Source organism: Pteropus alecto, unplaced genomic scaffold, assembly GCF_000325575.1.
Source record: "Pteropus alecto unplaced genomic scaffold, ASM32557v1 scaffold50, whole genome shotgun sequence".
Lineage (NCBI taxonomy): Eukaryota > Metazoa > Chordata > Mammalia > Chiroptera > Pteropodidae > Pteropus > Pteropus alecto.
In genome coordinates, this window is record NW_006431918.1 from 9,893,056 (window position 1) to 9,906,459 (window position 13,404).

General features: G+C 40.0%; 1 protein-coding gene across 2 annotated transcripts in view; it reads right to left on the reverse strand.

Annotated features, from left to right (window-relative positions):
* Window positions 1–13,404, reverse strand: part of ARHGAP10 (Rho GTPase activating protein 10) — a 242,147-nt gene that overhangs the window by 174,824 nt on the left and 53,919 nt on the right. For both annotated transcript variants that reach the window (XM_025042863.1, XM_006906273.3), the window contains exons 2-3: window positions 2,433–2,528; window positions 2,298–2,359 (exon numbers count right to left, since the gene is read on the reverse strand). In XM_025042863.1, the coding sequence (XP_024898631.1) occupies window positions 2,298–2,359; window positions 2,433–2,528 (158 nt within the window). The remainder of the gene's footprint in view (window positions 1–2,297; window positions 2,360–2,432; window positions 2,529–13,404) is intronic.

Below are 13,404 nucleotides of genomic sequence, written 5' to 3' on the forward strand. Positions count from 1 at the left end.
AAAAATTTAAATCTGACCTAATTCTTCGTAATATTAAGAAATCGGTGTTGTTTTTAGGTATGACATGGATATTGTGGTTCAAAAGAGTTATCTTTCAGAGCTTAAAAACTAAGGTATTTATGGAAAATACTGGGCTTTCTTTCAAAATAATAGTGGGCGGGGGAGTAACGGGTATACAGGAAGCAAGGCTGGTTGTGTGGCAGCGGTTACTGAAGCTGGGTGTTGAGTACATGTAGTTTAATTATATTTTTCTCTCTACTTTTGTATATGCTCAAAATTTTCCGAACTAAAAAGTTTAAAAAAAAAAAAAAAAAGGCATTACAATGTTCTATTAACTCTGATTGGTCACAGATGCCTCCCACTGATTTCTGGCTTTGGATCGTTTCCTGCTGTCTCACAAAAGGGTTGTAACATATCATCCCATTGCTCTCTGAGGTTCATGGCCTTATACTGACAACATTCTGTTCTTACTTCCACCCTGCACTGAAAACTCAGCCTTACCATTCCTGCCCTACCTAAGATAGAGACCCTATCAACCCCCATCATAGCTGAAGAGTAAATCAATAAGTCAGCTAACAATAGCGCTGGGAAGCATACTATCTGTATCAGACAGCCTCAATTCATTTCAAGGAAACTTAAATTGAAATAGAATATCACTGCCCGATAATACATATGTTTCTTTATTATACTTCTCCTTTCTAGAATGTAACCTCCCTGAGGGCAGTGTCTTTGCTTTGTTTGCCTCTGAGCTCAGATTCTAAACAGAACTGCAACACAAAGGGTTATCAAATACATACATGCTGAATGCTCGAGATCCCAGGGAAGCATAAGTAAATATCAGAGGGTTGAGAACAAAAAAAGTTGATACTATTACCATAAGCTAAGAACATGTGCTTTCACCACCACCCGCACCCACCCATTTCACGTAGCATGGTGCTGTCATGGCACTGTTTTTATCCACTATCATATCTAGACTTTCCTAAACAGCTGAAAAATCAGACTACAGGTTCACATATTGGTTAAATATGTCAGTTTGTGCCAGGAAAAACACAGTACCTCACACATGTCCTCTATAGTATTTGCAATATATACAGACTACCTCAGAATTTAGAGTACAGTACAAATTATATTTGGGCTTTTCGGGGCCTTATGTCCCTGTCGCTTTTAAATGAAAATCAGCGCTCCCTCCCACTTCTTTCCCAACTCCAACTCAACCGGAAAGAAATCCCCACCAGCCACCACCCGGGAGATCATAGTAACATCTAGAAAGCTGGCCAGAATGGCAGGAGATTCAGAGTGCCTGGTGCTGTCATATATGAGCTCTACCTCTCAGCCGCCACGTGATCTTGGGCAAGGTACGGTGCCTTAGTTTCCTCATCTGCAAAACAGGGGCTAATAACAGAGCCTAGCTCATAGAGTTGATGTGAGAATTAAAAGAATTACTATTGGGTAAACGGCTTAGACCTGGCACAAAGGTTAACTATCTTAGCTATCATGTTTAGTATTATTACACTTATACTTTAACATGATCCTAGATGACAATCATTCTCAAAAACAGAAAATAAAATAATCGGTCCTCTTTTTAGAGCCTGAAAAACACTGGTGAGAAAAGACAGTGTGTCATAATCCAGTGCCAAGTCTACTAGAAATCTTTGCTGAATGAATGAACATGAGTCAACAAGAGGGAAATGGAAGCTTTTAAGGAAGGTGTATTATTCAATACCCTCAAAATTCACTGCTGAGATTCTGTTAAATAAGATCATACACTCAATGCGCCGAGCGCAGCAGCACACACATGGAGAGCACCCAATGAAGAATAGCCACTATCATCACTGTTGGAATCATGAATCTCAATGCAAAGTGGGATTTCAAAGACTTCCTAGCCTAACTTCTCTCCCTCTCACATGGCCTAGAAATCTACAGATTTAACATCACCTTGCTGTTCCTGTACCTCTACATAAGCTTTCCTGCTTTTATCTTCTTGATAAACTAAGGTTCTGCACGAGACTCAATTTTTAGTGCTCCACTATTAATGAAAATCTAGAGTGCTCTAACCCACTATTTTACAGATAAAGAAACAAGGCTTTGGTCTAGAGGTCCATCAACGTGTCTAAACTCTCACCATGGTCAGCCCCACCGATGAACGAGAAATCCGGGCTCCTGAAACCTCATCCTAGTTAGTAATGAGCTACTTCCGCCATGGGTAAATGCATCTAAAACTTCTACCAGAACCAGCTTCGAAACCCAAATGTCCCCTGCTTAAAGCTGAACTTATTAATTTACATCCCAGAACTCACCATAATTTCTCTCTGTTCTTCCAGATTCTTCAAAAAATTAGAAAATTCACGTAAGGAAGCATCTGTCAAGAGAAAGGAATAATTATTTGGTGGCCAAAGCAAAAGAGAGCAAACCAAAACCTTATCTTCACGTACCTATACAGCGTTCATCGTCGGTCTCTGCATCACCGATAAACTCAAATTTAAAGTCTCTGAGAGAATGAGCAAACTTCCGTTGGGCCACTGAAAGACCTAGAAAGAAAGATTTAATGATAACTTGGGTCCTTGTTTTAAGTCAAGGCTTAGAAGACATTTATTCCTCCTCAGGTCGGCACAGCTGTAGAGCTCTCCTCTCAACCTGTGAGGAGGCGCAACCCAACTCCTCTGCCAAGAGGCCCACCGCCCACAACCTGGCACACTCTCTGCGCTGCTTCTGCCTTCTGCTCTGCACTCTGGCACAGAGCAGGTGCTGGGGAAATGTTTATTCCTCCCTCAGAGATCTGACTGCTGTGCCTCGTTCCCTAAAGCACTTTCCCCTTCTGTGCTCACTCAGGCCAGAACTTCAAAATTTCAGGCTTTGATTAGGAACACGCACCCAATAGTATCTCCCAGGGCTCCAGGAGATCTTTCTGGCTGATAAAGTTCAGCGTCAGGCAACCAGATGCCCTTAACTGATTGTCAAACTCCAGGGAGAGAATCGAGAGATTTAAAAAGAGTTTTCACAGAAAAGAGTAGCAGGAAGGTAACTAAAGAAAAAATTCATTCTGCAAAAAACCAATATAAGTCCTCATTCTTTTTTTTTACTGGAGATTAATAAAAAGTAGTGGGAAAATCCACTTCTAAAAGAAGCTAACATTTATTTCCTGGGCCTCGCACCACGCTAAGTGATATGTATTTTTTATCTCATTCAATACTCTTGAGAGAGATATAAAATAAAAATGATCTCCATTCTACAACAGAGTTAAAGCTCAGAGATGTTAAATAGTTTGCACGAAGCTGCATGGCTGCTACAACAGCAAAGGTTTGATTCCACTCCAGAGACAGCTGTCCACAGCCCAGGCCCTTGCCAAGGCACAATCCTGCCTCCTGTACTCAACACGGCTGCGGTCTCAGCGCAGTGAGTACTGACAGACCGTGTTCAAATAAAACTCCACATCAAGCAAAGTAAAAAGTAAAAAAGAAACAAATGCAATCCACAACTGCTGATCAGAATACTGGCATGCAAAAATAAATAAATAAATATGTACAAGAAAGTGCAGCAAACCATGTAAAAAATGGAGGGCTGTTTTTAACAAGATAGTAGGAGCAATGCACTTCTTAATTTTCTTCATTGTATTATAGCTAACAAACAAAAAATGAAAGCAATAGATTATTTTTACATTAGAAAATGCTACTTGATACATTTTTACCCAACTCTCAACTCTTTACCCCAAATCTTCCATACAATGGCTCCCTGCTGCTCCCCTGAATAAGCATGGCCACAGCTCGGCATCTCTCCTATCTACTGGAGCTTCATTGAACAGCTCCTCCAGTAATAGGTAGAGACTACTGTCCTACCCCTTGAATCTGGGGTGGATTTGTGGCCAACAGAATGTAGTGAAAATGACACTGTGTTAATTTGGACCCCCTGCCTTAAGAAGCTCTGCAGGTGAACAAGCCCAGGCTAACCTGCTGGTTGATGAAACCTGTGGCTCTATCACCCCATTCTTGCCCCATCCGTCAAACAGCCAGTAACAGAAAGCGAGCTTCCCTGCACAAGCAGAAGGCAGTCCCAGTGAGACCTCACTGCCCTGCCCCGTGAGCCCCAACTGAAATAAGAGGCTACTATTTAAGCCACTAGGTTTTAAGGTGATTTGTCGTAAAGCAGTAGGTAATTAATATGGAAAGATTAATAAAATTTGACTGTGATAAAATCCTAAACTTCTAAAGATATAAAAAGAGAGAATATAAGCACACACCCAGGAGGTATAAATAACTGCTATAAATCAATGAGTTAAGGCAGAATCCCAAGAAAAAAACTAGGAGAAACACTTGAATAGGCTCTTCAGAAAAACAAGTGAAAAAAATCCAAATGGCCTATGACTACATGAAAAAGTTCTCAAATTCATTAGTGATAAAACAAAAGTGAAAATTAAGCCTCAAGATATCTCAACAGATTCATTGGATTGGCAAAAATTACTAAACCTGGCAATCCCAAATGTTGGTCTAACCCTGTATACACAAAAACAGAGATCCTCATATAATGCTAGTGAAAATAAAAATTGGTTAAAATTACTCTTTAAGCAGTTTGGCATTTTCTAGTAAATTTGGTGATATGTGATATCCTACAACCCAGAAATCGTTCTCCTAGGTAAATTTGCAAGATAAACTCTTGTACATGCGCACTTATAGACCAGAAAAATCCACAGAACTGGTCACAGTAATAGTCAAACACTTGACAAAAATATCAGTCAACAGTAGAACAAATGACTAAATTGTAGTCTATTCATACACTATAGAGTAAAAACTAACTACAAATTCACACATCAACACAGATGAATCTCAATCTGGAGAAAAAGAAGCAAAATACAAAAGAATACACACAGTATGGTTCCTTTACATAAAGTTCAAAACAAGCTACACTAGACTATATGTTCGGGTTGTGTATACAGGTCACGAATCACAGAACAGCAAGTGGATCATTATCTCAAAAGTCACACAACATTTACCACTGGGCCAGGGAGGGTGATGCAGTCAGAAAGCTACGAGGGGGTTAGAAATAGCTTAGTGCGTGACCTAGTGGTGGGTGTGGATGTCTGCTTTATCATTCTTCTTTAAAATGTATGTTTTGTATACTTCTATATTTTTGCCGTAATTTCACAATTACAACATAAAATTGTTAAAAACATGAAAAAATTAAAGCCTACATATTTAGGCCATTCGAAAATATTTTCGTTTCCGTTGTAATCTGGGGCAAACACACAATTACTAAGATCTAGCCACACTGGCCTGCTCCTAGTTCACATGACGGACTCATCCTGGTCTCAGATCCCTTAAACTTGCTGCTCCCTCCATCTGAAATGCTCCTCCCCATCCCGATCTGCATTTGGCTGGCTCCTTCTCAACCTTGATGGCACAGCTCAGAAATCCCCCTCCTCACACCATCCTCCTGCCCTCAATGATACCACCACCCCTGAGGCCCTAACATCGCCCCTCTGACTTGAGTCTCTCTTTATTCTGTTGTCGTTTTATTTTCTTCATTGCTCTTATGACCTAACATACCTCATGTAGCCAATAGTTACTCATTGTTATCCATTTTCCCCACCCTATAATAGCAAGTCCCTAAGGCAGTAACTACAGTTTTCTGTTTCCCTATATCCCTGAAATTGGCATCGCAACAGGATTCTTTTTTAACTTATGTCATGTACCTATTTGCAAATATTAAATTTGTGGGCTTATCATTTTTAATAACTTTGTCTTATTCTATTTTGCTGTTTACTTTGCTAGTTCTCAACAGGGGCATGAAACTGGTTCCATTTATGTGTATCAATGTACAAATATGTGTATGTGTGTTGATGTTTACTTATATAGCATACACATTTATCTACACATATATATACGTGTGTGTGTGTGTGTGTGTGTGTGTGTGTGTGTGTGTGTGTGTATAACTAGTAATGTATATTATCATCAATGCTGGTAAAAATTGTATTTTCCCACTCTGGAGCTGTGTCTTTAAGTATTTTATCCAAATTAACTAAATCAGAGGAAGCTTTAAAAACTATTTCATGTGATCAGGATAGAATGCTCTCTAGAAAGTTAAAATTTAAATGCATCAGTTTTCCAACATTTCATAATTCCTAATTTCATTGGTTGAAAACGTCTATAATAGTTGATTAAATTTGGGTTAATTTGCACAGCTAATATATCTGTCCTAGGTAAATAGCATGATTCTGTCTTACCTCTATACTAAGTATTATAGTCACATCAATTCTTTATTTATAATTTTCCATTTTCCATCACTCATTTTTCTTTTTCAATGACTTCTTTCTGGTGTTATTAGGGAGCATTATGCAAAATTTTTATTGTTTAAAAATTTGACTATACTGAACTACTTTCCTGTTAACAATTGCAAATTTATCACCTTTTTATTACTTAGTATAAATTTATTTCTTCTCCCATGTAGTTTATACTTTATAGATATCTTCTGCCTTTCTACACATAATATAAAATCATAAGACAGCTTACTACATTTAGTACAGCCTATTAAATAAGCACAAAGATGCTTTGTGCAAAAGATAATGTTCTTTCTTTCCAATATCATTGTATGTGAAACTCAAGGAGTCTGAATTTACTAGTAACAGAGGCCGGCAACATTCATTCCTTTCCTGGGGGGAGACAGTGTGGGGCCCACCACCTTTGAGGTGGCACTACCTATACTGAGTGTGTACTCTATGCTAATTGACTTACCAAATATTATGTCATTTACTCTTTATAATCAGCCTACAGGGTAGGTGTTGGTGTTACCTTATCTTAAGTAGGTTCAGAAATAAATTAGTAACCTGATCAAGGTCACAGAACTCTTCAAGCTGCTGGTAGTAGTTCTGGAAGCAAAGGACCAATTCATTTTCTATTACACCATTCCAACTTTAAAGAGATTTAACATTATTCCCATTATGCCTGGGTCCTTTGACCAGATCTCAACCAGTTATCTAAATGGCCCAAATGCAGAATTCCAACCAAATGGGAAATTCATACACCTGTGCCTCCATGCCTAATTCCTGAGTACTGTCAATTAACACTACTCTCTTGAAAGACCTTCAAGGCTGGCAGGACTCCAGCTGATGGACAAGGTCAAGCTTGAGGGTGCATAAAAAGCACAGTTAACTTTAAAGAATTAATGTGATTTGATTTGAACTCTTCAAATGAACTTGCCACTTCAGAGTCTCCCAGACTGGAATTTTTAGGTCCTCGATCCGTAGTCAAATGGGAAAGAAAACAGAAGCAATGTCTTTGCAGGGTTAAGATCAGTTAGAGAGCTGAGAAGTTACATTTGAGAATTGCTGTGTTTGAGATGGAGGACATCGCACGTAGAGACCTGGGCTTAGTTGCAATCTAGGCTCCAGAGCCCCTAGACACTGGCCCCAACTGCCACCACTCGCCCTTGATGATTTTACAAATGGAAAAATCCTTTCTTGTAGCCACCTAGTAAGTTTTCCATTAAGATCGTAAACGATTAGACATATAGAGGTACTGGCAGGGGTGGGAGCGGGTGAAAAACCTCTACTCAGTTTTCTCTACTCTTACTGAACTTCTGGGCAGCCCTCTGGGTGTGTTATAACCCCTGAAGTTAAAAATCTGGCCTGGATAAGGTCATAATCTCCTGCAACTTCCCACCCCATCAACCAAAGCACTGATGGGGACACCTGAAGAAACGTGACATATTCTATAATTATGCTCTTGAAAAGAAAGAATAAAACAGCAAATAAATGTGCCTTTCTCACTCATTAAATTTGAAATATAAGGTTCTTCACTAACCACACTGGATCCTAAAACCTTTTTTCAAACAGGCAAATTGTACCTAAAAGCTCATATTCTTTGCATGTCAAGACCCAAATAACTAGATTATCAACTATGTAAAAGCTCTGCCAAAGGAAGTTCTGCCACCCATTCTGCACATCGAAACATGTACCAAAATTCTCCAATGTTTTATTTAGAGAAAAGCAGGGTATGGACTCTAAGAATTTAATATCTTTCACACCAGATTCATGCCAAGGAAATAATGCCGATGTTAATCCAAGTGATTTGGAAGGGAAACAAAATTCCTCTAGGACTAGAGACTGGCTTCATATTTTCCTTCATGTTTTTAAGATTTAAAAAACCGGCAGCTACACTATGTATGCACAAGAATAGCATTCTGCCCTCTCTGTACAAGTCAAAAAAGAAAAGCAAATAACTCGCTTTGCAGATTTAAAATACAGTGCAAACATCTCACAAGCCCAAAATGCACTACTGGGCTAGTCGAGGCCTGAAAGCCAAATCACAGGCTATTCTAGGAGCAACTCATAGGCCAGCATGAGCTCTGGTAGTGTTAGGTTAAGGCCCTAACTCTCCAAGTCCACCTCAACTGGGGTGTCTGTGTAGTACATTCTTCTGAGTTATAGAATAAGCGTCATCTAATGTCACTAGAATGACTTGAATTAATTTATGAGGCAAAAGGAAAACAAGCTGACTCCACAAACAGGCAAATGTCCCCCACCTCCCTCCACCCCCCGGCAAAATGCATTAACCTGCATGAGTGCAGGGCTCAAAACCCAATATGGCACACAGACAACCAGATACTATTTACCAAAGTTACCGAATAATTATGAAGAACCTTTTCAGAAGGGAGTGATCTGGGCACTGCAGAGAATCACACAGGCAGGTGCATCCTGAGGAACACCATCCAACCTTCACTATGCCTTCTCCAGACTTCAAGTGCACTGTATACATTCAGCAAACACACAAGTCTACTCAAGCTGGGTTCTGTGTACAGAGAATACCTGCTACAACAGGCTAGCAGACGAGAAGGGCATGCTGGCAATCACCTGGCCCACTGGTTTTCAAATTGTCTTTGGCCACGAATCCCTTTGTTCAAAGAAAAGCTTATTTACAGTGAGAAGAGAAAATACAGTTAACATAAAATACAGCTAATCCTTTGTATTAGTTTGCTATGCTGCCACAACTAATTTTCACAAACTTAGTGGCTTAAAACAACACAAATTGATTATCTTATAGTTCTGAAGGTCAGAAATCCAAACTGAGTCACAGGGCCGTTCTTTCTGGAGACTCTAGGGAAGAATCCATTTCCATGCCTTTTCCAGCATCTAAAGGGTGCCCAGATTCTTCGGCTCATAGCGCCCAGCCACCGAACACATCACTCTGACCTCTGCATCTGTCATCACATCTCTTTCTGATTTAAGAACCACTGTGATTACAATGGGCCCACCATGATGACCGAGGATAACTTCTGCATCTCAAGGTCCTTAATCTCATCATCAAAGTCTCTTTTGCCGTGTAAAATAACAAAGTCAAGGGTTCTGGGAATCAGGAAGGGACATCCCTGGAGGGCCATTAATCTATCTACCATACCTTATAATGTCAGATATATTTACATTTATTGATTCAAGTATCACAACAATCTTAAGAGGGAGGTACTATTATTATGCCCATTTTACTGAGGAGGAAATAAGACACACACAAGTTAAGCAACCTGCTCAAGATCATACAACTAGTTAAGTAGTAGAACCAAGAGATAATCAAAACTGTTCAGGTAGAAGATGTGATGAAGAACCCCACTCAAGTGGTCCCTGTCTCCCACAGAGCAGTCCCCAAAGAGACCACATCCTGCAGAATCCAGCCTGAAAATCAGAGTCTCTCACCTGCACTTTTCAGTTGGGTTAAAAAAGCACAACACCTGGACAACTACCTCAATTTCACACACCTAGCTCAAAGAGAGCTCTAACCAGAATCCAGGTTGTAGTACGGAATCCTAGTTTTAGTGTAACTTTGCTAGGCACAGGACAACAGTAACAGGTGCACCTATCACTGAGGAATTCACAGTCCAGCAGTAGAACAGCATGTGCCAGAGAAAGGATGCAAAGGACTCAAGGGTATGTATGTGTTGTGGGGTTTGGGGGTAAGGGGAACTGTTTAAGAATGAAAAAGCATATCCCGGCCAACACACTCCCAACCTGCACCTTCTCTGATTAAACGTTATAAAAAATAAGAATGGCTGATGAGCCAACAAACATTATAATGAGAAGACTGCATGCTAAAAATGAGGATGACTTGACATTTCTATAGAAGTGCCTAAATCTGAGTATCAAAAACTGGTGGTCCTACAGACTTTATTTGACCATCCCTTTCATTAAAATTTTAATTTCATCTCTCAAACCCTCTGGTTACCATGAGTGCCGCTAACCCTATATGTCATCAGCCTCATTAAAACATCTCCCTGATCCTTGGAGGCATTTGGATATCAAGTCCTGGATAAATTAAAGAACGTTAGCAGGGAATGTAATCTTAGAGACAATTTAGCCTAAGGATCCAATTTTACAGATGAGAAATCAAAAGAACAATAAACTAGAGGTAGTGGGGTTTATGAAAAGGAGAAAGGCTCTATAACCTTACAGATCTAGATTCCAATACTGGATCTGCCATATCCTAGGTGTGCAGCTTGGGCAAAGCACGCATAGTGTGTATTTTATTTCCTATCTATAAACTGAAAATAACCAAAATGTCACATCCAACTAAAATGTAACCTCTCACTTTCCCTTCTCAAGAAAATTGTTTGACCCAGAGGCCTCACTTCCTATATTGGCAGGTTTTGTAGCACGTGACCCTCTCAAAGTTCATTAGAGCTGAATGAATAGGGACAGAGAGCTGCTGACTCAAGAACAGCCCCCACTTCGGCCAGCACATGGAATATGAATATACAGAGAGAAAGAGATGACATAAACCACTGGTGGGTCTAGGAAAGGGTATACGGACGTGTATTATTCTATTATTTTTTATTGTTTTTACAGATCAGAGATTTAAGCTCAATGACAAAACACGATATCATTCAAACATTCTGGTATTTAATATAGTAAGTTGGCAAACAAAGTGGTTTCCAAAATGTCCTCAAGAAAGAGGGGGAAAAAAAACAAACCAGAACCACATAGAGGGGATAATGTCCAGACAAGCTACCCTGTTAACCACAGTATATGCTTAAGGCCCAAAGTAAATATTAGCAGGGATTTAGATGTCAGCTGTTATTCTGGCCTAAAGAACATGAGCTTTTCCATTGTTCTGCCACGACAAGAAACTTAAGCTATCAAACAAAAGTTACTGTATTAACTAACCCATTTCTCCCAAATGCTTTCATATTTATTGTCTTTAAAACAAATTTTTGAAAAAGTAAAACAAGACTCACTCTAAGGAGGGGCTAAAGCCTCATCTCATCTTTTGTGCCCCAAGATAAATTAGGACCACAAAGCTAAGAGAAATGCCGCCAGAAACAACCAATGTCTTGCATCTACCACTGAAGCGGCACAGCCCAGGGTGCACCAGAAAATTCAAAGAGGACGTGACTGTTGCCCTAGGGAGCTCACGACCTCCATCGGGGAGAGATCACCATCACATATTGCACAGAAGTGAGGACTCCAGATTACAAATGCCATAGGAGTTCAACGGAAGACGAACTCAAAAAAAAAAAAAAGGTTAAAGTCGTCAGGAAAATACAGAGTAGATTAGAGGGGTTGAACAGGATCCTAAAAAGTGGAGTTGTTTTGAATCACTGTAAACTACAGAGGAGCCATTCAAGGCATTAGGAACAAAACAGGAATCCTTTAGACAGGAATGAGAAGAACTACATACAGTGATCCTTGAACAATACGGGGGTTAGGAGAACTGGCTTCCCCTGCAGTTGAAAATCCAGGTATAACTTCTGACTCTCCCAAAACTTTACTAATAGCCTACTGTTGACCAGAAGCCTTACTGATAACATAAACTCATTAACACGTATTGTGTATAGGTATTATATACTGTAGTCTTACAATAAAGTAAGCTAAAGGAAATATTAGAAACTATATTTATAGTACGGTACATATTTATTGAAAAAAATCTACTGACAAGTGGACCCTTGCAGTTCAAATCCATGTTGTTTGAGGGTCAACTATACTAAACTTATATATACATTATGCCCTGTTGGATGCAAGGAATACTCAAACAATGAGAATACAACTGCAAGGAGCCCAGGAAAAAACGTCAACAGCCTGTTATAAAAAGGAACTTGCTTTACAGCCAACTCAAGAATTTTCTCTTTGGACCTCTGCCATTAACACAAGTTGGTTCTGAGTGTTCACGTTTCTCTCTGTCACTTGCAATCGCCATATCTTTTCTGCTGTTTCGTATCAATTCTTGCTGTTGTAACTGCTGCTTACTCAGAGGGCTTGTTGCCATGGCACTGCCTGATAAGGCCGTTTCATCATCCTTACATTGCTTTGTGACACTGTCAACTTCAGCTCTCACTGTTTTTCCCTTATTTCCCAAGTTTTGAGAGAATCAAATTGGCCCAACTCATTTTTTCTTTTTTTTCCACAGAAGGCCATGACAGAAGTCTAGTGTGCCGCTGCAATCAAATCAGCTAACTTAGGGAGAGGTGAGAGGTCGCATGGTCCTCAGAGTGCTTTCTCCTCAGCAGGGGCTGTGAGCAGCACCACCTTCCTTAATAGGAGCTGTGAAGTACACGGTCAACAGATGCCATGAGTGACAACTCAAGTATAAGGACAGAGAGTACAAAACACATTCTTTCAAGGCCAAAATTATTTCTAAAGACTTTACTAGGTTAACACATAAAATTCCACCAAAAGCCCCTAAAGGCAGAAACCAGTCCTTCTAAAAAATTGCAGTAGGCAGGGCCTAAGTCCATGAGATAGTCCATTTTAACATAATAATGTATGTTCAACATAAAGAAATTTAAACACTCATAATTGCCTAGAAAATTGTTACAAATCCAGAGCTCCCAGCATCTCCTATGTGCTAGTCACTACTCTAGGGAAGTAATTTGCATGTATTAGTTCACGTAATCCTCATTATATTCAGTTAGGTAAACAACCTTCACTCGATTTTACAGAGGAACACAGTACGACACAAAAGGTAACATTGTGTTACCATGATTTGAACACTGGAGCCAGCTTCCAGTCTAAACCATCACAATATGCAGCCTCACCAGGCCACAGTCGTGTCACAAGACGCTTTCCTGCCGGTACCCTTATAAAATGCACGTAAATGATCAAAACATCTTGATCATGCTGAAATGTTAGAGGAGAAGTCAGGAATAAAAACCTTTTTTTAAAAGACTCTGTGGATAGCCCCAGGGGAAGGAAAGTTTCCCAAGAAGAATGGCAGGATAAGAGAGCGCTGGACGGAGGAACACGGCCAACAGGAAGGAGGACACGAAGCAAACTCAGAAAAGCGGCTGTTGGGAAGCGAGTGTGCAGGCTGGGCAGTGAGGGCTGCGTCTTGGTTTCATGCTTCCTCAAGGGCAAGGTCAACACAGACCAAGATCCCAGAAAGCAGAATCAACACAGTCCAAGCCTCTTGGGACAGAATGACACAAGTCTGGACC